Raw genomic sequence first — 27,973 nt, 5'->3', positions numbered from 1 at the left:
TCAAGTTTTCTCTATTTCAGTCCAGTCCAGTAATTCTGTTAAGGTTAATTTAATCTTATGTTAAGTTTGAGTCTAATTCAATCATTTTGAACCTGACTGGAAAAAGTCTAAACATCTGTTAAAATCTTTTTGTTTTACCATAGAGAACTGACCTAATATTATTATGGTAATGTTGAGGACTCTAATTTTTACATAACATGAAACAGACATTTATTTCACAAAAACAGAAAGTCAAACACAGACATTTGGCCACATGAAAGTTTAAATAACCTGTTTGTAAAAGAATTAGGAAAAATTGAAGACAGATCTATGAACTTTCCTATGGTTATCAGTATTTTTAATACAGGTAGAACCTTTGCTATCTTTATATGATTTTTCGGAAAAGATTCTGGAAACCTTATTAAGATATAAATTTGGCAAAGATCATCAGAACATCAGACCTTTATTAGTGCTTTTAAGGTCCCTCAAAGATGCATTACAATGAAATCAGTCATTCCCATTCACACACATTCACACACTTCTTACTTATTTTTCTGTCAGAGTAATTTTTATTTGCAAAAATTTGAACATAATTTGACTTCTATTATTCTTAAAATGCACATTGTTTCCTCATAACCCCTTTTGTTTCCACTAGGTCTGTTTTGAACGCTTCAATTCTTTTTTTTTTTATTCACCAAGAATCAATAAGGTGGTCTTAGTGGGTCCACCTTAAAGGTGTTATCTGTTGAGTGTCATGTTATCATTGTCAGGTCAGTGAGGTTCATAAGTCAGTCAGAACCTTGGTCATTTGTTCTGTGCACATAATGTTTCATAGATCCAGCCTATGATTAATCAGCAAAACGTCCACCTATAGGAGAAAAATTGATTGTTAATGAATGAGCTGCATTTCCTAGGAACACTGTCTTCCTTCTGGATGAGCATCACCTGTTGAAAAACTTTCATCATTGTTTGTTTCACATATTCACTCAGATCTTTATATTATACCAGTAGGTGAAGTTGTTAGTATCTCATGTAGACTGACATATACTGTTGCATTTGGAGAGGATCTCAGATTAAATAAACATAGTTAGAGCTTCAATCCAGGTTCATTTTGTGTCTGCAGACTTTAGCCAATTTTTCTTTTCTTTTTTTTTTTTTTTATACATAAAGAGCAAGATTCAAAACATTTTCAAAAGGCAGATTGTGGCAGAATGTAGACAAAACTGCTTATTGATTGACAAAATAACATTCAAGCACACAATCACCATATTAAAAGGCTCTACTTCTAGAGAATCACTAAACTTCTGGGGTCCGGTTTTGGCCCGCGGACCTTGAGTTTGACACATGCAGAGGTAGAGTTACAATTTTTTTTCAGACCTTTCAGCAGAGACAGGCTTCTGCTGTTTGCAGAAGTTTTATCTTTGTTTTCAGGCAGCTGCATCTCTTTGTCAAGGTCGTTTCACAGAGCTGAAATTTAACTTCTCTCAAAGAGGAAAAATCAAGAATGCACACAATCTGAGCCAAATATGGAATTATTTCCCTGTAAAATGAATCTTTTGCATTTTATCATGATATTGTTGGTAGTATAACACCATAGAATGATTTTTAAAGCATCTGTTTCTCACTAATGCTTGCCTACAAAATCTTTTACTCTCAGATTACTTCTTTAACAACATTCTGTTCTCTCTTCTCTAGTCATTGTTCACTGGGTTGTCCAGTTGGACAGTTTCCATGTTGTCCACATTGTCACCTCCTCTTTTAACTTCTTTTACCACGTCCTCTAAAACCACCTCTTAGTCTTTATAATTTGGGGCTACCTTGGTATTCTAAACTGGGATGGGTGGCAGTCCGCCCCCCTTTATTTGTTTTCAGTTAAGCTGAAAGTTTTTTCCTGTGCTTTTCTTAAGGCCTCAGTATTATGGCTATGTCAGTTAAAAGCTGCTCTTATTGTTGTTTTTTTAATTCATCTTTTTGTTTTAATCTGTTTATCAACTGTGAGCACTCAGGGACTGAAAAGTCCCCTTTGAAATTATAATCTGGCAAGGTTTTTTATTGTCTCTTGAATCTTTTGAATGCATAATCTCCAGTTTAAGATCCCCGTGTAGTTTTAGGATTTCAGTGATAATTAAGTTACCTGAAAATCCGTATTTTTATGCCATCGTGTACATATTTCTGTTAAATCAGAGCTTTTTCTCTGTTCTTTCCCCATTGTTCTTTGTTATTTTTCTCTTTTTAGTTTTCATTATTGCTAATTTTAGATCCCCTTGTAATTTTAAGACATCCTTTGTATCTAATTTGCCCAAAAACCCATGTTTTTTATTTTTTTTATTCCATCTATGACAGATCATACCTGCTCCTTTTACATAGTTCTCCATAAACTTTACCTCCCATTCTAAGTCAATTAGTTTACTTTGTTTCTTCCCCATTATGTTTTATGTTAGTTTAATTATAGTATAAATGTCCCAGATAAAAGGTCACTGGCATGAGACTTTAAGGAGAGGACATTAACACGCCCTTCTACTGCGACTAATTCGCAGCGGTGTTAATTTTCTGGAATGAAATCCGACCTGAATCTCCAAAGTCACCAGTACGTAGTTTTAATCTGGGCAAAAGAAAACACAGGACTAGCAGAATCCTGCTATGATTCTATTAAAATGCTTAGTCCTCCATACACACACAACACAGTCACACAGTTAGTTTCAGGTACCTTGTAATTTTTCTAAGTTAACTTGGTGTTATTTTATGAGCTCAATTTACTCCGTTCTTTTTACTTTTATAGCGCTTATTCTATTCCCTCGCAGGGGAATAACCCTTAGTCGTTTTATTTGGCCCCCTTCTTGGCGGGGCCCTACCTTAATTTGTCACTATTCCTTTCACGGTGGAATAAAACCATCCCAATGCAGCGTCCTTACCGGCGACGCACTACCAACGACTTTTAAGTACTTTTCTTCTTTTATTTATATAGCGCTTACTCTATTCCCTCTCAGGAGAATAATCCTCAGTCGTTTTCTTTAATCCCCTTCACGGCGGAATTGTACCAAATTTGTCACTATTCCTTTCACGGTGGAATAAAACCATTCGAATGCAGCGTCCTTACCGGCGACGCACTACCAACGACTGTTAAGTACTTTTCCTATGAACTGTATTTTAAAACTGTCTCACCTCGGAGTTGACTTCTTGGTGACTCTTTGGACCCTGTGAGAGTCACCTCGCGCAGAGGAAGGCAATAACCCACTGGCCAGGTGTGAATTCACACACACCGGGACTTTCAGCCACTCCGGCTAAAGGAGGCTGTGCAGCGGTGCTTCGCTCGACGTCAGGCTTCCCCCACGGATCCCAGAGTCACTGTTAAAGCAAAGAGAAATAAGGTTATTGAATTAATCCGGCTTCGAAGGACCAATAAATGTTAGGTATTATTTAGTCAACTCAGAGGTAAGAACGATACAGTCAGAGTTACTTGTGACAAGGGTAGCCCACTTTGCAGTGAAACTACAAAGTTTTGACACCCTATCTCTTTATTTATATACACAGTTCAACAGACAGTTCAGACAGGGTGTATGTGTGTGAGACGGAAAGGAGGCTGGTTCACACAGAGATAACAATGATCTCACACACACAGGGAGGAAGGCATAGTGCAGGTGCCTTCCAACCCAAGGTTTTTACATGAGTGATAACAAGTTTTTGCACCCATCCAACACTCTGGTTGATACAAAATATCATTTAATATTGCTGATTACATGTTATGCCATCTGCTTCATTCCGATCACATCAATTATTCTGGCTACATACATTTACATTGTTGTTACATTTGTGCAAAAAGTGTGTATCTATTGTATTTCATTAGACTGAGGGACAGTGGATATCTCTTGAAGTGTTTAGTCAATACTTAGTCAAGGGTCTGTCTGTATGCCCTAGCGTGTTTCTGTGTGTCTGTCGTACGTTATCTGCAACTGTGAATGCATACCCCATGACAGCAAAGCAAAACAGACCTTTCTCTCCAGCATTTCCCTGGTGTGCCATTTGTCTACCAGTGGGATATCAGGGTTCTGAAGCAATGATGTCCTTGATCCTAACCATAGGAGGAAGAGAACAGGCGTAACTGCAGCATGATGAAGAATCCTCTAAACATCTCTATAGCCATATGAACCATATTGGCAGGATTTGCTATTCTCAGCAAAGCTTGGCTTAAAACAAGCTCAAATAACAGCTTGTGGGAATTGTTACCTACCAAATGGTGGTGGATTGTTAAGAATTAGGTGACTAGAATTCTGTATGAAATACGTTTTTTTGAAAGTTAAGTGCGACCCCAGGTATCATGTCAGCTGTAATTTCCTCGGCCATTTAATCAGTGTGAGATGTACAATTGATGGCATAACAGAAAACATAGCTTGGTCCTTGAACAGAAAGCTTGAATGCATACTAAATCATGAAAACACTTGTTCAGAGATATTCTGCAAATCAAGTGTTTAAGTCTTCACACCATTCCGAATCCAGCTCAGTTCTTATGCTTTCTTGCATGTAATCAGCACTGGCATTGTCTCAGTGCAATCATATTGATTTAGCAGTTTTTAGAATGAAACTAATCTTTAGGGAACAAATGTAAAACATTATTCCTTTTATTTTAAAATAGTTATCCTTTATATGTCAATCTTTCAAAGTCTTTGTGTCCATTTTTTTCTGGCTCAGCTACCAACTATGAATATGAAACAAGTAAATGTCACTGTAACCTGTGATGTATTTACAACTTATGTTTCTGGTTTTTCAGCTTGGAGTACTGAACTACCTGCAATGCTAGTTACTTACAGTCTCATTGGTGGAACAGTTTTGTGCATTAGAGGACAATTTGCTCTAACAGCATTCAGAAAGGTCTTAATATATTTAAAAGTTGTATTTACCAGGCGAATGTTGATACTGATGGTTTTCTCCATCCAACAGGAGTCTCCCTATGTGATGCTGAAGAAGAACCATGAGCAGCTTGTAGGGAATGATAAGTATGAAGGTTACATTGTAGAGCTGGCTGCAGAGATAGCCAAGCACGTGGGTTACCAGTACAAGCTGAAGGTTGTTTCCGATGGCAAGTACGGAGCCAGAGATCCTGAAACCAAGATGTGGAATGGCATGGTTGGAGAACTGGTCTATGGGGTAAGTTAATTAAGACTTTATCTAGGACTATTTTCTGTTTAAAGATGTGTTAACAAGATATCTTTAACTGTAATTTGGAGAATAAAAGACACAGGCATCTGCTCCAGTTTTATGATTGTCACGGATATAAGTGAAAGCTCAGACACACTGTGAAGCTGTGTACTGCAGGTTGGAGACACACAAACATACTGTGATGACCTACTGCAGAACAGCAGATCATTAAACTTATCTTTAAAAAAAAAAGTCCACAAGTCTAATGGGCCTTGAACACCGAGCTACACACAGGATGTGAGCCACTTCTGTGGAATATAGTAACAATTACTTATTTTGTCATTCATAGTGCAGCCTCTGAATACAACTTTATTTTGTTTTAACGGACAGGGTTAGGGTTAGCAGACGGTTTATACACTTGACAGTAAGGTGACATAATCTCATGCTATTCTAGGCAGATCCTCTGTCTGCACTGATGATTACTCACCTTACCATGCTGAATGCTTGAAACAGCTACCTCCACAGCTACCCTTGTCTTATGAACAGTAATATTTTGACAAAGTGATTTATTATGCATGGATAATTCCTGGCTGCAGTTTTTCCTATGTTGTCTTCAAGCACTCTCTGTGACCTTTAGCATCTTAGGGACGGTAATATGTGTCAGGTGTGGATATCTACTGCAGTGAGATTCTTTCTAAGATGATGAAAATCATATTGGCATGCAAAGTGTGACTTACTGAAACTTTATTATCCCACAATTTATACAGTCTAAACAGTCCTTGAACTGAATATTGAACACAATGGTACTGCAACCACAATATATTTGTGATATATTGTTTAGCTCTATCTGGCAGGGTAAGAAGTACAGTGAATTTATATCAATATATAAATTAGAGAATGAGAGCAGGTGTTTCGTCTTAATCTTTTAGCAGCTTTTACAGTTTTCGTGCTATCTAAAAATTTGTAGCTGTTTGTTTTGTACTAGAATGATCTAATTTGCATAAAAATTCCATAAAGTTCAGCAATGCCGTCTTACAGTCAGAAGTTTTGTGAATAAAATCATCCCTAAAGGACGTACAGGGGTTGGACAATGAAACTGAAACACCTGTCATTTTAGTGTGGGAGGTTTTATGGCTAAATTGGACCAGCCTGGTAGCCAATCTTCATTAATTGCACATTGCACCAGTAAGAGCAGAGTCTGAAGGTTCAATTAGCAGGGTAAGAGCACAGTTTTGCTCAAAATATTGAAATGCACACAACATTATGGGTGACATACCAGAGTTCAAAAGAGGACACATTGTTGGTGCACGTCTTGCTGGCGCATCTGTGACCAAGACAGCAAGTCTTAGTGATGTATCAAGAGCCACGGTATCCAGGGTAATGTCAGCATACCACCAAGAAGGACGAACCACATCCAACAGGATTAACTGTGGACGCAAGAGGAAGCTGTCTGAAAGGGATGTTCGGGTGCTAACCCGGATTGTATCCAAAAAACATAAAACCATGGCTGCCCAAATCATGGTAGAATTAAATGTGCACCTCAACTCTCCTGTTTCCACCAGAACTGTCCGTCAGGAGCTCCACAGGGTCAATATACATGGCCGGGCTGCTATAGCCAAACCTTTGGTCACTCATGCCAATGCCAAATGTCAGTTTCAATGGTGCAAGGAGCGCAAATCTTGGGCTGTGGACAATGTGAAACATGTATTGTTCTCTGATGAGTCCACCTTTACTGTTTTCCCCACATCTGGGAGAGTTACGGTGTGGAGAAGCCCCAAAGAAGCGTACCACCCAGACTGTTGCATGCCAGAGTGAAGCATGGGGGTGGATCAGTGATGGTTTGGGCTGCCATATCATGGCATTCCCTTGGCCCAATACTTGTGCTAGATGGGCGCGTCACTGCCAAGGACTACCGAACCATTCTTGGGTGACCATGTCCATCCAATGGTTCAAACATTGTATCCTGAAGGCAGTGTATCAGGATGACAATGCACCAATACACACAGCAAGACTGGTGAAAGATTGGTTTGATGAACATGAAAGTGAAGTTGAACATCTCCCATGGCCTGCACTGTCACCAGATCTAAATATTATTGAGCCACTTTGGGGTGTTTTGGAGGAACGAGTCAGGAAACATTTTCCTCCACCAGTATCACGTAGTGACCTGGCCATTATCCTGCAAGAAAAATTGCTTAAAATCCCTCTGACCACTGTGCAGGACTTGTATATGTCATTCCCAAGATGAACTGACGCTGTATTGGCCGCAAAAGGAGGCCCTACACCATATTAATAAATTATTGTGGTCTAAAACCAGGTGTTTCAGTTTCATTGTCCAACCCCTGTATATATGCGAATAATGTTAGGTGCAAGCCAGACTACAAATACACACAAATCAAGAAAACAAAGTCAGGGCAATTTTATTTTTGTTCCAAACGCTCTGGTACATGTAAAATATCTAGGAAATTTTAAAATAACAAGCCCGGTTTCTATGCCTGCCTGTGTTTGTGTTCTCCCCTCAGAAAGCAGATCTGGCAGTCGCTCCGCTTACCATCACCCTTGTCCGTGAAGAGGTGATAGACTTCTCCAAGCCCTTCATGTCTCTGGGCATTTCAATCATGATTAAGAAGCCCACCAAGTCCAAGCCTGGTGTTTTTTCCTTCCTGGACCCACTGGCTTACGAGATCTGGATGTGCATCGTGTTCGCCTACATTGGCGTCAGTGTCGTCCTCTTCCTCGTCAGTCGATTCAGCCCTTACGAGTGGCACGCTGAAGACTACGAGGAGGGAGCCGAGCCTCAGACTCCCACACAAGCGGCGGCCTCCAACGGGGTGCAGCCGAGCCAGACTCCAACGCAACAGAACGCCAACCTGCAGAGTCCAGAACAGACCAACGAGTTTGGCATCTTCAATTCACTTTGGTTTTCACTCGGCGCCTTCATGCAGCAGGGTTGTGATATCTCACCACGGTAAGAGAAGTACAGGCAAACAGTTTGCATCAGCTCATCACACAGTCTTTGATTTGTTGATACGATGTGACACTCAGTGCCTCTACTCAGTTGGATTTTTTATTAGAGCTGTTTTTCATAAGATAAAAAGAAGCTGCATTATATACAATAGTGTAGCTATTTTTCATTCTCCTGACCTCAGATTATCCAAGTAGTATATAAACAAAACAATCATTTAGATATGAAAAAATTTAATTTCACATTCAATGTCAGTACACATCTCATGTAAGAAATCAGTTTGTTTGTATCTGAGCAGGAAAATTATAAGAATGCTGAAAGAGTACTCTAAAGTAGCCTGGCTTTAGGATGGTGTTAAATGAGTTGGCTTCCATCATTGTGCTCTCATGAGCTGTGGTATGAAATTGTTCTCAAAAGGTCATCAATTAAAAATCTCATTAAGTGTCTGAAATTAGCGACACCGAGGTCGACTTTTAGAGCTTTCCAGAGGGACCAGGAGGAGGAGATGAGTAGATAAATGTCAGTATTATCCTTGAGAGATCAGTCTGAACCCTCAGAGACAGGTCAGTTTGTGAGCTTGACTTGTCTCTTAAAATTTATACGTATACATTATGTGCTGTTTGGTGTTGTATTTTGGTATAAGTACCAAAATTTCTTACTCCTTTAACTTTTTCACGTTCTGTCTTTTTACATACATAAACTTTGATGTATTTTATTGGGCTCTGATGTGCGAGCGCCTCAGACAGTAGTGCATAATAGTAAAGTGGAAGGGAAGAGATACATTGCTTTCAGACTTTTTTATATCTAAATTAGATTCTGAGAAGTATGGCCTCCATTTAAATTCAACCCCAATGAATCAATACTTTGCAGAACCATCTGTTGTTGCGATTACATTTGGTCTTTTAAGGAAATTTCTATCATCTCGAGAATAAACATTTTGCCTATTCTTCTTTGCAATATAGCTCAAGTTCAGTAAGACTGGATGGGGAGTGTACTTTGACTTTGACTGGGTCACTCTTATGCTTTGCATCAACTGTGGTCAGCTTTCATGTCTCTGCTAAAGTAACACAACCACATCACAGCGTGATGTTGTCATTACCATGGATTATTATTGGATGGTGTGTTTAATCTGATTTGCAGTGTTATTTTTCTGCCACATGTAGCTTTTTTTCATTCTGGACAAAAATTTCGATTTTAGTCAAGTCAAGTTTATTTATATAGCGCTTTTCAGCAACAAGGCACTCGAAGGGCTGTACGTGAGGAAAAACATTGCAATGATACAGAAAATAAACACAGAAAAACAAATCAAATTGCATTAATAACCCTTGGGAGTATACTGGTAAAGACTGGTTCTTATCCAATCTTTCTAATAGAGGTAATTAGCTCATTAAGTCCTCTGTGGTAAGGAATTCATCCTGTGCTAGAAGAAAGGTCCAAAATTTCAAATACTAATAATGTTTGGCTTTCACTGGTATGAAATAGTTGTAATAAAAAAAATATATGGTCATTGGTGTAAAAACACCTTTAGTCCAAATTTTCAAATACTAATAATATTTGGCTTTCATTGCTAATCCTTCTGAGAAATCTGAAAATCCATGAAAAGTAATGAAATCACACATTTAGGTAAAGTAAGACAGGAGGGGAAAAAACACATTTCAGACTATGTTCTTAGCATAATACAGCCTGAAGTAGTACAAAAAAACCTCAGCAGGGATAATCAACACACACATAAGTAAAGATTCAGCAAGGGTAAGGTGTCCTTGAGAAGAGAGGTGGAAGCTTTATCAATCGCCCGCTTAGTCCTATCAACACACAGCTGGTAGGGGATTGCTGGGGAAGAGCATCGTGTTTATATAACATCCAGGAGATATTTTGTCGGTAGCCAGTGTCGAAGCTGTCTCTGCTTCCCCGGGTCTGTTGATTTGGGCACAGGTTTCAAAAGAGTGAAATAAACACAAAATTACAATCAGTTTTAGTTCGCCTCTGCGCAGAGTGAGAGATAGGCCCCAGCCAAACACCTGCGAGCCCAACTCTGGTCTCTCTCCGCTTCCAGCTCGTTTTATTAAGTCTCCAGGGTGTGTTCACATTACATATATCATGTCACTCATGTATAGCATAACAGTTCCTTATGTCCAAATAAGGAGTGCTTCTTGTTATTTCTTCCAGCAAGCTCATCTTGTCTTGTCTCCGGCCCTCCCTGTCCTTCACCAATTTATGACCTTGCACTCTATCCTCTACTCCCTGTCCTCTATCTGCACATTCCAGTTACACACATAGATAGTTTATATTCTACACCAGTCAGCATAAGTTGCCAAGGCCACATTGGGGCACCGGATTTAGAAAAAAAATAAATGTTGTGGTTCAGGCAGTTGTGAATTTCCAACTAACTTTTTGCAAATCCAAATTTCCAAATTTCTGGTACTTTCCGCAGATCTCGAGCGTACAACTTCTCCAAGATTATATCCTTTAACCTCTGAGTCCAACTGCTACCAGGCTGCGATTCTGTTCAAGAATCATGTCCAGCTTGCGATTCTGCTCTCTTAACATTTCAGTCTGAGTGTTGATCGCTCTACAGACTCCATCCAACATCACAGGCAGCTTTGGAATGCTTTGAACAGCCGCCCACGTTTTGTGAATCACTCGATAAGCCAGGTAACCACCAACTCCAAAAAGCAGAAATCCTGTTATCAAAAGTCCAAATATGTACACATCTTCTACGTCCACGACCGACATCGTAGTCAGGCACACAATCTTCCGCTGCTGCCAAGAATCCATTGTGTATCCAGAGAAGAACGTCCCGTCTGGACAAGGGGGTCTCCTTCACCCTGTCTTCCCATCGAAAAAATTTGATCAATTACGTTGAGAGTCCAGCTGACCAAATCCATAATTTACAAGTTTGGAAGATATGCAAAGTGAGGCTCTGAGAAAAACACAGACAAAAAGCAGAAGCAGGGATCAGCAGGGAGGGAGGGAGAGAAAATGCGTGTGTCTCCCACCAAGAGCAAGAGAAAAAAAAAAAAAAGATGTAGTCTTATCGGACCAGAACATCTTTCTTTCATATATTAGCTGTTCAGATGGCGTGTATCATATTCTAAACTGAACTTTTTAAGGCTGTCTTTCCATAAGTGATTTCTCCTTGTGACTTTTCCATAAAGGCCAAAACTGTGTCAAAACATTATTCCACCTGAGCTGTTAATCTGTACAGCTCCTCTAGAGTAACCATGGACTTATTGTCCAAAGCTACGGTTATTGTTTGACAACCTAACTCTGCTTTAAATATCTGCACAACTTCATTTCTGACCTGTCTGCTGTGTTTCTTGGTCTTGTGTCTGTTTGCTGTTTGTTCATTGATGTTCTCTGAAAACCTCTGACACCTTAACAGAACAGCTGTATTTATACTGAGATTAAATTACACACAGGTGGAAACTATTCGTCGTCAAGGGGTGGAAAACAAAGGCATGCCACCCCTTTCAGCATTTTAATTGTAAATACATTTAAAACCCATGTATAATTTCGGTCCAATTCTCAGATATGCACCATCTGAGTTGATCTCGTACTCGTACTCGTCGTCTTCCACTTTATCCGGGACCGGGTCGCGGGGTCAGCAGACTCAGCAGAGATACCCAGATGTCCCTCTCCCCAGACACCTCCTCCAGCTCCTCCGGAGGGAGCCCAAGGCGTTCCCAGCCCAGCTGAGAGACATAGTCCCTCCAGCGTGTCCTGGGCCGTGTTCTGGGCCTCCACCCGGTGGGACACGCCTGGAACACCTCCCAAGGAAGGCGTGCCAGTATAGATGCCCGAGCCACCTCAACTGGCCCCTCTGTGGAGGAGCAGCGGCTCTACTCCGAGCCCCTCCCGGATGGCCGAGCTCCTCACCCTATCTCTAAGGGAGTGCCCGGCCACCCTACGGAGGAAGCTCATTTTTTCAGTCGCTTGTATCCGGGATCTCGTTCTTTCGGTCATGACCCAAAGTTCATGGCCATAGGTGAGGGTAGGAATGTAGACCAACCGGTAAATCGAGAGCTTCGCTTTTCGGCTCAGCTCTCTCTTCACTACAACAGACTGGCACAGCTCCCCCATTGCTGCGGCAGCCACACTGATCCGTCTGTCGATCTCCCGCTCCATTCTTCCCTCACTCATGAACAAGACCCCGAGATAGTTGAACTAGAACCTCCACTTGAGGCAGGAACTCACCTCCAACCTGAAGAGGACAAGCCACCCTTTTCCGGTGGAGAATCTGATCAATCTGAGTTGATCTCTGACATATAATTTCAATAACTTGCCTTAAAGTTTGTGGTTGTAAAGTGGCAAATTCTGGAAAGTCCAAGGGGTTTGAGTGCTTTTGCATGGCACTGTACATACTGATGTTTTAGCAGACACTTGTACTGTAACCACATGTGGTTCAGCAAAATGTCTCATGAGCCATATGATCTAAAGAACTGTAACATTTAGTGAAAGATTTTTTATTTTGGTTAAGAAATATAAAATGACCAGTCTTATGTCTGTGTAATAAATAGATAACTGGAGCCAAGAAGCACTCAGCATCAGGACTGTGAAGACTTAGATTGCTCCCTTTAAACGCTTAAACTTATAATAATTGGAAGCATAAGAAAAAAACTTTTATTTTGTTCTGGTCTTTGTATGGATTGAGCAAATACAATGACCTGCTCTAACCCAACTGAACATAACTTCTGTGACAGGGGAGCAAGTGGATGAAGCAGACAAAGAAATTAAAGTATTGCACAGAACCCCCAGTCTGTTTCTTGGCTTCCTTTTTTGGACACTTACAGTATGTATTTTGATTTACTATACATGGCTTATTATGGTATCAGAGAGGAGGGAATAGCTGCACATGTATGTGAATCCCTCCTTGCATGTACCTTTTCCTGACATTTCTCCTGCCTGCGGATTCTGCTGTGCTTCATCCAGGTTAAAACCCATTCTCCAGATGTTCTCAGACAAGCGGGAAATGCATCTGCTGAAATGATTGATTTTTGTGTATTCCACATGGAGCAAGAGAATGTCACAGTGTTTCCTCAAATAGTCTGCTCCCTGTAGTTTCTTTGTGGATACACAAGCAAGCCTTTTTCTACATGTGGGTGTGTGTGAGGGAACTGTATGTACTCATGCATATTTGCAACTTTTGCATTTGTTTTACAAATGCAAAGCATCACAGATGTTGTAAGACATTTCACTGACTGTGATTGTCTGGACAAAATGATCCGTACTGCACTTTTGACATTCATAAATAGTAATTTTGTCATTATTGAAATAAGTGGCCTAAGATTCAGTGTCTACTAAAAAGTAAGGTGACATAAGAGCAGAAAAAATTACATATTCAAGAGAAGATGCAAGACATGCTTAGATTTAAGTCTCTCTTTTTAGAGCTTGCTTTGTTTTGGAGGTGGTTTCATTATGACAAATTATAGAACAACACTTCTGCCATTTGCATGCTCCAGTTTGTGCATGGTGTCACACTGTGAATGTTTCACCCTGCTAAATACCACCCTAAAGAAAACATCCTCCCCTTGAACATTTGGGTGACCTAGTTGCTTGCAGACACATAGGGACGTGCATATTGAGCACGCTTTTAAAAGTCTTATGAGACTCTGCATGTTTTAAAAGGACATGTGATGTTATCCCTTGTACTTTTGTCTAAAACAGCAATACTTGGAATGTGACATACACCCTTAAAATGGTATTGTTTTGTATGTTTCATAATGACCAGGTCAAGACAAAAATAAAAGCATTCGGCTGCTTCAGGCATATTCTGCTTATAGTTTACATTCTGTGCTTTTAAATCAGCTTAGCTTATCTAAATGAGAGGAATGGGTGGCTCTCCTTTAGTTTCCACACCTTGACTGTTTATGTTCTTCTAACCAGAAATATTTCCAAAAAGCAGATTTTGTCTTTCTTATAAGTAAAAAAAAAATTAAGTAGACTTCTCTTAGCCAGCTGACTGGCAGTAGGCAGGAACAGGTGGGTGTCAGGTATTTGCAGTTCTTGCATAAATGCTATCCTGGGTCAGCTCCTTCTTTATGTCCATACATAAAATTTGGTTTATAGAACTAATAAAAGGTACGATTCCAACTATAGTTTAGAATAAATGTCAATCATTATTGGTTTTCACAAATAGGCTTCACAGACTCAAACTGTACATTGAAGAATGTGTTAGTACTGTAGAATAATATAGTCTCTGCTTGTCTCGACTTTAGGTGGTCTTGAACTCAAAAAAACATCAAAAATTTACATTTTTTGTGATCACACAAATAGAAATTAGGGTTTTAAGAAATCTCTGTTCAACTTTTTTTGTTGAGTTCACGTTTGAACAGTTTGAACTTTACATTCGGAACCAGAGCAAATGCAGTCTAAATATAACATAGCACCACTTTCATTGCCCATATTTTCTTTACTCTGCACAACACAGGATGTTGCCTGCTCCCTAATGACTGGAAATGGCAACAAGCAATACAAAACACGTTTAAGGGAACACTTTACACATGTCCTTTTTATTGACAAATGTATTAGTTTTTTAAGTACTCATGCTACCCCTGGCACAGTGGCACCCTTGGCGGTGTGCCATGTCACCCACTGCTGAAAAGCATTGCTGCAGAACTTTAGCATTTTATCTGGGATCTCATTAAAATAACTTTAAATTAAACATTTTAGATGTTTTGAAATCAAAACGTTTTAAAACCTCATCGTAGAAACCAGAAATCAGCCCATGTTTAACAGATATTTCCTGGCAAATTTCTAAGCTCAACTTTTGTAAAATGTCTGCCTTCACTAAACCAATTTTGGCCAATTTCAAATCCTGTACACTATAATTAACAACATTCAAAATGTTTTTCAGCTTTCTGGGTGAAAGGAACATGTTGCTGTCCTAACAATCAACTATATACAGCAAAATAAAACAATCACTTTCTCCAAATAGCACAAAGTTATGGTCTGCATCCGTGGAAATGTACTAACACCATAAATAACCTCTAGGTTAAAGGACTAAGGCATTTATAAAAATAACTAAAATGAATTACAACATATCTCCGTTACTCTTTCACAGTAAGTGGGAGTGGTGGCCTAGAAGTTAGAGAGCAGGGTATTTGCTTTCCGGGGAAGCCACACATACCCTGGTTCGAATCCCACAGCCTGCCATACTGGGTCCCTGAGCAAGACCCTTAGCTCCTGAATGCTTCTTGGGTGCTGCACAATGACAGCCCACTGCTCCCTAAGGGATGTGCTAAAAGCAGAGGACAATTTCTCCATTGTGAGATCAATAAAGTCTATATTACTAAAGATTATAGCTCCCTTTGTTTTGTACACATCAAAATATAGAAGTGCATTATAAAACAAGATGATCCAATTTCCATTCTAAATGCATAATAGTAGGATCCACATTATTCACGAGGAAAAAGCTCTGATTTACTGTTCGAAGTTTTAAATTGTTAAACTATTTATTGTGTATTTGTTGTAGCTATACATGAGATGTTCTGTAGTGAACAATCAGTAATTATTTAGGATTGGCTGTGATATCATGGGGAGGAGGTGTTTGTGTGTCCAAGTAAGTAAGCAAGAGAACTTGTTGAGATCCATCTCTAAACTTAAAACAGGATTTAACAATAAAAATAAAAAAAAAGACAATATGTTCAATGTAATAAACTGTCTTTAGTTTCTTATATTAGCAGTTATCCTGAGCTAGCATTTTACAATGTAAATATCAGTCATTGTATGTTTTCCCTGTAAAGTCAGTAGACCTTTCCATTAACTATGACATTTTCAAAAGACTGCTAACATTTCCTAGAACAGCATGTTCATAGCAGAAAGTCATGAACATGAACAAAGTATGCAACTCTTCCACAGAACAAAACAGAGGTGCTGTAAAACATTCAGTCATGTAATCTGCTGAAGTCTAACTCCCTGACTAACAGTAGCAGCTTGTGAGAGCAGCTGACATGCCTTAGTAAAAAATATAGTTTACTTTCTTCTAACTTCTTACACTTTTTGTGCTTTCACAGACTCCATCTCTTAACAACTTACTGTTACTGAAAGTAGCCAACTTTGAATCTTCTACCCACAGTAAAAAGGGTAGAAATGCATTTAGTTATAGTGCATTTACTGATGGGAAATTGAGATCATATTTTTAGTTTTCAACAAATGAGAACTATTCTAGTCACAAGTGAATCTCAATATATTGACAGAGTGAAGTTAGATTTATGGTCACAAGCGCCATAGTGGGACACAGCTTGCAAGTACACAAACTAAACTCTAAACAACGAGTGTTGCTTCTAGGCAGAGTAAGATCACAAACAGAATGTCCAATGAGGCTGGAATCTTTTATTACCTGAAGGGGCCTGGTTCAAATCCAAAACCAGCCACTCAAGCTGCAGGGCATCAGTCTATTGACAAACACAGAATACCCCATTATAACAGCATGTCAGTAAGTGAAGTGTGAAGGTTCAATTAGCAGGGTAAGAGCACAGTTTTGCTCAAAATATTGAAATGCACACAACATTATGGGTGACATACCAGAGTTCAAAAGAGGACAAATTGTTGGTGCACGTCTTGCTGGTGCATCTGTGACCAAGACAGCAAGTCTTTGTGATGTATCAAGAGCCACGGTATCCAGGGTAATGTCAGCATACCACCAAGAAGGACGAACCACATCCAATAGGATTAACTGTGGACGCAAGAGGAAGCTGTCTGAAAGGGATGTTCGGGTGCTAACCCAGATTGTATCCAAAAACCATAAAACCATGGCTGCCCAAATCACGGCAGAATTAAATGTGTACCTCAACTCTCCTGTTTCCACCAGAACTGTCCGTCGGGAGCTCCACAGGGTCAATATACACGGCCGGGCTGCTATAGCCAAACCTTTGGTCACTCATGCCATTGCCAAACGTCAGTTTCAATGGTGCAAGGAGTGCAGATCTTGGGCTGTGGACAATGTGAAACATGTATTGTTCTCTGATGAGTCCACCTTTACTGTTTTCCCCACATCTGGGAGAGTTACGGTGTGGAGAAGCCCCAAAGAAGCGTACCACCCAGACTGTTTCATGCCCAGAGTGAAGCATGGGGGTGAATCAGTGATGGTTTGGGCTGCCATATCATGACATTCCCTTGGCCCAATACTAGATGGGCGCGTCACTGCCAAGGACTACCGAACCATTCTTGGGTGACCATGTGCATCCAATGGTTCAAACATTGTATCCTGAAGGCGGTGCCGTGTATCAGGATGACAATGCACCAATACACACAGCAAGACTGGTGAAAGATCGGTTTGATGAACATGAAAGTGAAGTTGAACATCTCCCATGGCCTGCACAGTCACCAGATCTAAATATTATTGAGCCGCTTTGGGGTGTTTTGGAGGAGCGAGTCAGGAAACGTTTTCCTCCACCAGTATCACGTATCATCATAGCAACATTACCTTACCAAAGGTGATGGATGCTGCTGCTTTTGTGGCAATGCCAAGAAGATCTGTTACCTTTGCAGCCTCCCTTTGAAGCTTTGAAAAAATTAAGATGCACTTCTTAATGTAAATAAACGTTTTGTGGGTGTTCCCTTAATCTCCAGCGTACACAGCTGACTGACAACATTTCTCTGGCTTTGCATATGGTACTAAGAAAACTGATCACTGTCTTTAACATCTGCTAAAAAGATGTTTAAAGAGCTCTACAAGAAAGGTGTGATACAAAATGCTAGATGTTTTAAAACATAATTTTTTAAACCATTAAAACTGGAAACCAACCTAGTGCCCAAACTCCACAACAAACAGCATGGAAACCTTTTAGGATTCAAACTTCCAGGATTCTGGCCAATAATCTGAATATGATTGGCATGCAGCCACATACATGGATGGTTAGTAAACGATGGTTAAGTTAATATTTTATTTAAAGGTACTGGTAAACCATTCCACTGTGTGGACTTCTAAGTATCAGGCAGGAACAAAATGTTTTGGAGTTTAGAGGTAGGCAGGTAAACTCCTAATAAGCCGCTATTTAACTAGTGAGAAAAAAAACACAGATAAGCACTGATCATATCTGTTTTGAATTATGAGCACACATTTACTGTCTCTGTCTGCCGTTGTTAGTGTTTATGTCTATACTCTGAATCTATTAGAAAGGCTTTTCTTTGCCGTTTTCTTTGTCGGCTGCCTAGTGGCGACTGCTTTTTTTTCAATCTATTTTACATCTGCACCAAGCTTTACGAACAGCTCAGATAGTAGTACATGCATCTAAATGCAAAGGCGCCTTTGTTTAGACATTGACGTATTGCATCGATGTGTACAGTTTGTCACTACGTGTGCATTAGCCACACTGTTCCCCATTCTATTTGTGAGACCTTGTTTACTGTGCTCTTTCTAAATGTCAGGCCTGTCCATCAAGCCCTCCCAAAAGCCACACGCTGTGCTTACGGGCCCTACTTGTGTTTATCTCTGCAAACAGGTGGACTTTGAGACAGCCCCCCTTTCCAAACGCACACACACACCCACACATACTCAAACACCACTCCATCCATCCAATAATCTGCACATTTCCACCTGCTTCCATTGCCTCTTTTCAATCCACCTCCTCTGCTCTTCTCTCCATCCTTTGCTCTCTACACTCGTTCAGTGGTTGCATTTGGTTTGAAATTTATCATGAGGGGCTCCTCTCTCTCTCTGGACCCTGATGCCAACTCTTGCAGTGTTCTCTCTCGATTTGTTGATTATATTTTTGGTGCCATTTGGACTTTTTTAAGTCTTCTTTGGGAAGGAATTTGTTTTCATTGGAAACCTGGACAACCTACAGAGGATGCTCTTTACATTGTGTTTTTCTTTCTCATTTCCATACCTGTTTTGAAGTCCCTTTTGGCATTTTAATAAACTAGAATATAATTGAAAAGTTAATTTATTACAGTATTTTTCAATAAAAAAAATGAAACTCATTAATATATACAGTTATTACCCACATAGTGCTTATTTCTTTTTCACTCTTTAGCCCCAAATTTATTTTCTGAGAAAAACAAAACATCACACAAGTCCAGTAAAAAAATATGACATAATAGTTATGGTATAGACTACAAAATCATAGCGAAAACTATAAACAGTTGTCCAGGAGATCAGTGACACCCTCCACAAGGAGGGTAAGACAAAAAGTCAGTGCTAAAATAATTCTATTAATGGAAGGTTAAGAGAAAAGAAAAAGTGTAGAGAAATATGAACCAACAACAGGGATAACTGCAGCCTGAGAGGGGTGTAAAGCTAAGCCTATTTGAGCGTTAGGGGAGGGGGGTGGCATTCACGAGGGAGTGCACTTGACATCATCATTTCATTAGCCAACACACAGATGTATCCAAGACATAGACAATAACTGTCACATTCTGTGTTTTAAGTCACTCCTGAACCATAGAAAGTGCCAGAAGTATTATTAATGGACTAAAGAGAAACAAGACTGGATTGTTTTTCAGTGGTTCAAAATCTTCTTGTCAAAATAAAGTAAATGTTACCTTTAATTTGGAATTCAAGATTCCAGAGTCTAGAGGTAGAGTGAAGAGGCACAAAACCCAAGCTGCTTGGGGTCTAATGTGAAGTTTCGACAGTAAGTGATGATTTAGGGTGCCACGTCATCTCCTGGTCTTGGTCCACTGTGCTTTATCAGATCCAAATTTGTGCAGTTGTCTGCCAGGAAATTTTAGAGCACCTCATGCTTCCCTCTGCTGAAAAGCTTTATGGAGATGATGATTTTAATTTCCAGAAGGACTTGGTACCTGCCCATGCTGCCAAAAATACCAGTACAAACCTTTCAGAAGGGCAAAATGTCCGTTTTATTTTATTTTATTTTATTTTTTATTTGTCTCGCATTATATTGTAATTTAACTGAAACTGAATTTGAGGGTTTCATTAGATTTAAGCCATAATTATCTAAATTAAATGACATAAACACCCAAAATATATCACTCAGTGAGTAATGTATCTATATTTGTTTGTTTTTTTGTACTTTTCCATAAAAGATGTGTCTATCATTTTGAAAGTGGAGTCTTTGCATTATGCACCATGCATGGGCTATCTTTTTTACATAACATGATTGTTTTGTCCTATTTTCATTGTAAATAATGAAAAGTGTCACAAACATTCAAAAGTATCCTTATTCATTTGATTTTTTACTACTTTTTACTTATTTTTATTTTTTTCTTCATTGAATACATAAACTTACACTGTTGCAGCATCAATGAAAAATAATAAAAGTAAGCAATCATCTTGTTTAAAGGGAAATTTAGATATTAGAAAGCACAGAAAACAAGCCTTTAGCAATGATGGCTTTGCCCTCAGATTGAACCCTTCCTTTAGTTCCCTACCTGACTGGAAGAGGAGCCATGTGTGTTTGCAATGCTTCTCATGAATTAGTTTGGAGATGTTTATGTGTCAGATATCAGTGTGTGCATATAGGTTTTATAGTCCTGTGGAGTTGTCTCTGCTCCTCTGTGCCTCTGATGCTCCGGCTTCATGGTCGTTCGCTGAAATAAATCAGTTCTGTCACTCACACAATCTCTGCCGCAGCAACAGTTACTCAGCCTGCTGTTGGAATCATGCAGTAATGGATTGTGTATGTGATGCATAAACGTAAACCAGGGAGAGTCTGTATTTCTCACACTGAGTTTTCTCTCGTACTGTTCTGCATTTTGTGTGTGCGTTAAAAAGGGGCAATACCTGATGCATTTAGTTCTTTTAGGAAATAACATGTCTTACTAACTCTAAGACTAAGAAAAGTCAAACGTCTTCCTTCTAATAATTTAAAATAATTATCTGAAGTAAAGATAGGTCATTTTACAAATTATTTTTGGATTTCAATGCTTTGGCCCTCATTTGTAGTATTTCATTGTTACTTACTACTTTAACTTTATACTTACCTTATTAGGTAAGCCTTGCTGGTACTGGTTTGAACCACCTTCTGCCTTAAAAACAGCCACAAATCAAAGAAGTGCCAAAAATATTCCTCAGAGTTTTTGGTCCAAATTAACATGATATCATCACAAAATTGCTGCATATTTGTCAACTACACATCCATGATGCAAATACCCCATTCCACCACACCTCAAAGGTGCTTTGCTGGACTGAGATCCGTTAAATGTGGAAGCCACTGGAGTACAGTAGACTCATGTTCAAGAAATTATCAGGTGGTTTGAGCTTTGTGACATGGTGGATTATCCTGCTGGAAGAAATCATCAGAAGATGAGCACACTGTGGTTATAAAGGGATACAAATGGTCAACAACAACACTCAGGTTGTGGCATTTAAATGATCCTCAATTGGTACTAAGAAAACACCCTTACACCATTATACCACCACCACCAGCAACATTAATTGTTAAAACAAGGTCTGAGTGATTCATACATTCTCTCGAGTGGTAAAATTCATATAAGGTAAATTAATCAGAAAATAGGTCAGATTGCTTAACCTGTGATGAATAATGTTATTATTGGGGCCGTTGTTGCAACATTTTAGCAGCGCTTGCTTCAGTCATGTTGCATTGGTTCATATCTGGGATAAGCAGGGTGTCTCAGAGTTACAATACTTATGCTAGAGGATTTTTGTGCAAATATTCGGTGGCAGCCTGGCTTAACTGGTGATCTATTATGAATGCTACAGTTTCAGATGTGTAAAAAGCTGGAGCAGTCTTTACCTGATGCAGTGTTTTTTTCTACACCATTGAAACAGAAGGCTGATATTAAATCGGAGGATGTGGCTATGAATTTCATGTGAGATTTACTGTTTAACCAATCAGAGGTTAGAAAACTTCATAAGTAACAGACAAACAACGGCAGCAAATCTTGGCCCCTAACTAAGTAACAGCTGTTGAAGCCTTTATTCTTCTATTTTGTTTTTATTCTTTATTCCATTTATTTGCAGATGCCAATTATTTTCTTCATGGTTTTAACTTTTATTTAAATTCTACAGAGAACACTGCCTTTGGATGGAAAAATTCTCTTGAGTCTTTAGTGCTCTCTCATCGCTTTGGGCTTTAAAACTGCAGTTTTGTCTGGTGTATTGTATAATCAGATGAAAGCAGCTGCTTGGCTGCTAATCAGACTTTCAGGAATGAATCTCATGAATTATTGCAATCAAAGAAATGCTTGATCCTGCTCAGGTATCTGTTACACCGTGTTGATGTTTCTATTATTGACTAAACCAATAGGAAACCAGACAGAATTACATGCTTCTAAGTAAGATAATTGCAGAGTTAGTGAGCTGCCTTAAAGCAGTTAGAGGAATTTGTGTGGAAGAGATGATTTATTCATAAAGAGATGATTTGGTTTGCTCCACAGAAGAACTTATGTTTTATTTATAGGAGATCGCATGAAGGCAACTTTTGATCGCACATGCATGCACTATCACTTGCAGAAACCAGCGAGGCGCTCTCAGAGGATCTCAGTAGGAAATCATGCTTTGTACACAGACAAAGATATCTTTTTTCAGTAGGGTATTTTCTGTCCATTTGGTTGCAGAGAGAGGATTTTTCAGAGGTTTTTAGGGTTTCAGGTAAGATAGTATATGAGTGGGTTTAGGCTGGTTTCTGGATTCAGTGTATACCACAAAACCCTGTTTGTTGCAGTATGCTGTCTGTCATTTGTATATGACGCCTGTAGGAGGGAACACCCTTTGATCTTTCTGATTGTAAAAGAAGGTTAATGTTAGTTTCTCTTGCAGCAATGCTCTTTTCAAACACATAAAAGTTAGCATGCCAGCAAAATTAACAGCCAACTGCATGTTAGCTGCTGAGGCTAAGAACATGGCTAATATTTCTACTAAAATCACTTTGCAAGGCTTTCAAGGTTACCTCATAAGGTGAGGATTTTTATTTTTTTTCTTTCCCTGGTAAACAATGGTATTTTATCTGCTAAAGATAACTTTTTTCTTTGAAAAGATAACTTTTACTATTGTGCTATCTTTAAATAATATGTATTTAGTAATGTTTAGTTTAATAACATGACAACTTTGCAAGTTGAAAAACAAAATACCTATAAATATATATTATTAATTATTCCAAGTTCCAAATGATCATTATTAGTATTATCATTAGTATTTTAATATTGAAATATATGTACTGAGAAATAGGTTTCTATTAAAGTAATGCTGTTTAACCTTTGTATTTGTGAGCGTCCACCAGAAAAACAGCAGCAACTTTTCTGGCACGAGTCCTGTAAAATAAAAGAGGATTTTATAAAAAAAACAAAAACATTTTGTTTTGTTTTTTTGCTAAACATACCAGTTGAAATCATTAAGAAGCAATTCCACTTTTCAAATAGCAGTTGGTTTTAAAGCTGCTGGTTTTAAAGCTGTAAACTTTTTTGAATTTGGGTTTTTTGAGGAATATCCCAGTGAGAGCTTCTTCCCGGCTTTGGTTGTCGTATAGCTGTTTAACATATCAGCTTTGTTTGGATATTCAAGCTCTATTGCTGTTTTGTTTTTTGGCACATGGCCACTTATGTAGCCTTGACTGAACTGGTTCTTTTTGTAGTAGCGGTTCTTATCACCAATATTGCGACTCCAGGAACCTGGGAGTGTCTTCATCTTTGAATGAACATGGATCAGGAGGAACACATTGCACAAGAACTAAATTGTAGCCATTCCAGAATATTTTGGCAGTATGTGTTCAAGAATTCAAACTAGAGGATAAAGCCAAGGAAATCAATTAGAACACCAGCATTACACCGGAGAACATTCCTAATTTAAGTGCAGCTTAGCTGAATATGATCATGACGAAGAACCATTTGGGTTTGTGGCAGAGGAGATGCAATTTCAGTTGCAGTGGGGTGGGTAAAACAAAGTCCGAGGACTGGATCTTCTTCAACAAGTTTCAGATTTCCATGTGTTAAGTCAAGTCCCCACCGTGCAATTATCAGTGGTTGTAGGCATAATCTTACAGTCTGAAAGAGAAACAACTGGTCATGAGCTTGAATCTGTGGGAAATGGTCATTCAGCGTGGCAAATGCACAGATCGCCAATGTAGAGCCACCACGACAAAAGACGACCTACAACTAAGCAATATCTGATATTTTTCGGAAAAACCTGTGCCGTCTGGCTGCTGCTGCAGTCGGCATCTAATTCTTGTCTTCGCCATGGGCGCTTCCACTGCTGTCTTGTTTCTCTCCTCCTCACCCTGTTTTGACCATCCAACTCTTAATACTAAGCACAGCATCCACAACTTGCTGCCCATTTATTATTGGACTGATATGTCAGCTGGATGTATCCGACATGATTGTGCTGCAACAGGTCTTGCAGACTGCCTCTTTTGTTACACAGTGTGACCAAAGTTACTATGTTTCACTCACACAGTGTTACATGTTCAAGTGCTAGGTGCTTGTACGTCATTGCAAAGCTTAGAAAAAATGTTTTCAGTATCAGTTTATAATAATATGCCCTTTTGTTTCATTAGCTGGACACATTTTACTCAAGGTTATCATACCATGAAAAATATTATATAATAAGCATACCAAATTGACCTGGAACAATAGGACTGGTTGGAAAATCGCAGTGCTTAGCTGTTTTTACATGGGCCTTCGTCTTTGGGCTAGTGAGACATTTTGAAAGTTTTCTCTCTGTAATAGCACTGCTCTTCTTCTGCTGTAAGCGTGAATGCTCTTATCAAGAGAAGAGCAGAATGAGGGAGAAGAGAAGGAGTCAGATGACTAAAGTCTCTCTCAGCTCATCTGTACTATTTGGAGTGCAAAGTAGGCTGCCATGGCAACCATAAAGAGAGAATGATTGTCTCCCCCTGACCCCCCCCCCCCCCCCCCCCCCATCTCTTTTTTTTTCTAAACCAATCCACCCTCACATTAAGTGTCTCTGACGGTGTCATATTCCTGACAGTTTCGCCATTTATACTTTAAGTGTGCCAATGGTATTGATTTTTGATGATGTGATTTGTTGTGATGTGTTTGTGTTTGCGCTCCGGTTTTTCTCGCCGGAGTGACTAAGAGGCTTTGCGTATGTGTGTGGGCGCAAAGCTCTCACAACTTGCCAGCCCTGACTTATCTCAGGTTGCATGTGGCTTATACAGCTTCCATGATATCATTCAGTAAACATGTTTACAGCTACAAGTACAGGGAATGCAGCTCCAGCATGTGCCGACTCTTCTGCAGCAACGGACAAAGTCTTCACATGCTAAATTATTTTCTGTACACGCACAACCAGTCAAATGAGCCATATGTTGCAGGGCAGCCACTTAACTTAGATGCTTTAATGATGGGAACAAGGCATGAAAAAGTCTTTTGAATCATAACGCCTTTGTAGATTTTTCTCCATAGTGTTATGGAAAGAGTGTAATTACAGGCATGTAGCGAATTTGCTTTTGCTTTGGTGTAGAGGGGCATTATCATAATATTTCCTTTTTGACCGATGCCCTGGTATTGCTGACATTTTGGGGAAAAGATATGTGTTATTGAATTGTTTTTGCTCGTTTTTGCTAGCATGGCTTTGTAAATGTAAACCCTATGAAACAACAGAACCTAAGAGTTGTGAAATTGTCAAAACACAAGTGTCGGTAAAACAGCAACCCTGCAACAGTAATGGCTAGAGCATCTTTTCATCCCTGGAGTCTCATTTAGCTATATAGAGAGATAAAAAAGAGAGGGTGAAGTGGTGGGAAGTTGAGAGCACAGTGAAAGCACCAGACGATCTGAAAATTGTGCATGTTTTCTGTGCTTTTGTTGGCTCTAAAAGCATCATTTATTGCACACTAATTCAATCTGGAAAATCTGCTAAAGCTTTGCATCAGCGTGCAGCCTCTGCAGTGGATATAGTTCACTCCTATACATGTGATTGCAGGGACTACAGGAGACGAATTATGTAAAATGATGATCAATTTAATAGATGCTTCATTCCAGGCAATTATGCTTGGAAAACCATATACACATGCATGTTTTTAACAGCTATACATCTTTACAATGAACACTAGGGAAAATTGTAAAGGTTTTATATGCTCATAACATAGACGAGCCCATGAATAGTAAACCAAAGGTTAATTTACAGCAGCCCTGTGATCTACAGTGTACTGAGGACCGTCAAAGCATGAATGCAAGCGCTGTGGGTTAAAAAATGCAATAATTTAAAGCTAGTGGCTTCACAATGCTAAATATGGGTGACAGATCATAGGGCTTGTTTACTCTGTCATACAGACATGAAGCAGAAGCCTATAAATGTATGTGCTGTGTCACATTCAGGTATAGTAATTAAAAATGATTTTTGTTCCTTATCAAATATAGTTTTTTACTGTAAACCTTAAATCATTTAGGACATTATACACATAATATTGTAGAGCCAGGTTTGTATTAAATACCAAGGCTTTTCCTTCTATTTATTTGCCTTTGGGTCACTTTACCCCTTTGTTAATTCGTACCTCCATTTAATAGTCTTCCAACCTACTTCTATTTCTTAGCCATGTACCTGAGAATTTCGGTTAGTAGTTAAGTATTTTGATGACTTATGGGGTTAATTAAGAATATACATGTTTTAAGTCTTATTTATAAATTGATGTATTTTTATGTTGTTTTTTTGAAGATTCTACAACACCGTATTTCCATTAACTGTGGTTCTGATCCTGCTGTTGGATAACTTTAACTAAGTCATTTTAGGTTGATAGAAATCTTCTAGAAGTTTCAGAATTCCAGCTTGAAGAAATTCTGAAGTCGAACCTATAGAAAAGTCAAAGCAGAGCAGACTTAAAAGTTAAAGCATTGTAAAAAAAATTCAAAATGAGTTCCCATGGAGTAACTGCATTTTCAGACAGATAAAAGTGTGTTTTATCTATAACAATCCAGTCAATACTCTAATAAACAACCTTTGTCTTATACTTTGAAGACTTGGATCAGTGAACAAATAATGCTACTTTTTGATTTATGTAATACAGGTGGGCCAAGAAGAGACATCTCCAACCTGTGCACTTAAAAAATGACCTATATGGATTAGCATCATGTAACTGTACAAAAAAGCCCTGAAATTGAAAACTACAAAATGGCAAAGAGAAACAAATTTGCAGTGGCAGAGTAATAAAAGCAAATGGAATCAGGCAAACACATAGTAGGTTACCAGATTATCTAATGATTCTCACCCTTAAATTTAGGAAGAGGGACTATTAACTGGTGCAATATGGTGCCAGTTTTATTTGTACGGACCTGTAGCAAATACCTCTATAGAGACAAAGAAGAGCTGATTTCTTTTTTTTTACATTTAACAGGTACAGTATGTTGGAGCGAGTTCCAAACGTCCTTTATTTATGCTATTCTGGCAGGATTAATAAGTAAAACAATATAAATAGTTTTTATTTATCTTTCCAAATTCTTTTTTTTTTGTAAATAATTCATGTTGTACAATACCAACAAAGTTTTCAACAAAATGTGTTTCTCTACTTCCGTTAATATTTTAGGAGCTCATTATTATCCAGCGCTAACATACAATCCACCCAGCATTGTAACTTTTTTTGACAAGCAGATTGTCATGTAAGCAATGTTAATGACCATCAAAAAGTTACATTTAAAGTTCAGAGTAGATGTTTAAGGCTATTATTGTGTCAGTTTGCAAGAAATTTTGCCCAGTTGACGACCCTTTGACAAAATACAAAACGCCAACCAAACCGCCTCAGGTAGGATGTCTTTTACAGTCTTGTCAAGCATAAGCAGACCAGTGGCGCTAGTTATATCTGACCAGCTTGTAAAAAAGGTAAACAGAAAAACCAGACCATCTCCAAGATATCTGGATAATGGTTATTTAGCATTAGTTGCAGGCACTGCAATTGGAGATGACAGGTGGAAACGGAGTACAAATTTGTTTCACAAAGACCTTGCAGGTTCTACAGCACATTTTTGCAAGTTGTGCTCAAGAAAATAGGAGATGATTTTAAATCCTGACCATGCAAAGAGTATGTG

General features: G+C 38.9%; 1 protein-coding gene across 5 annotated transcripts in view; it reads left to right on the top strand.

Moving 5' to 3' along the window:
* The window catches only part of gria1a (glutamate receptor, ionotropic, AMPA 1a), a 140,674-nt gene that overhangs the window by 75,127 nt on the left and 37,574 nt on the right, over positions 1 to 27,973 (top strand). For all 5 annotated transcript variants that reach the window (XM_047353031.1, XM_047353028.1, XM_047353027.1 and 2 more), the window contains exons 10-11: positions 4,915 to 5,121; positions 7,632 to 8,077. In XM_047353031.1, the coding sequence (XP_047208987.1) occupies positions 4,915 to 5,121; positions 7,632 to 8,077 (653 nt within the window). The remainder of the gene's footprint in view (positions 1 to 4,914; positions 5,122 to 7,631; positions 8,078 to 27,973) is intronic.

This window comes from Girardinichthys multiradiatus, chromosome 23, assembly GCF_021462225.1.
Source record: "Girardinichthys multiradiatus isolate DD_20200921_A chromosome 23, DD_fGirMul_XY1, whole genome shotgun sequence".
Lineage (NCBI taxonomy): Eukaryota > Metazoa > Chordata > Actinopteri > Cyprinodontiformes > Goodeidae > Girardinichthys > Girardinichthys multiradiatus.
The sequence above is the reverse complement of the archived record's forward strand: the minus strand, read 5'-3'. Positions and strand labels throughout refer to the sequence as shown.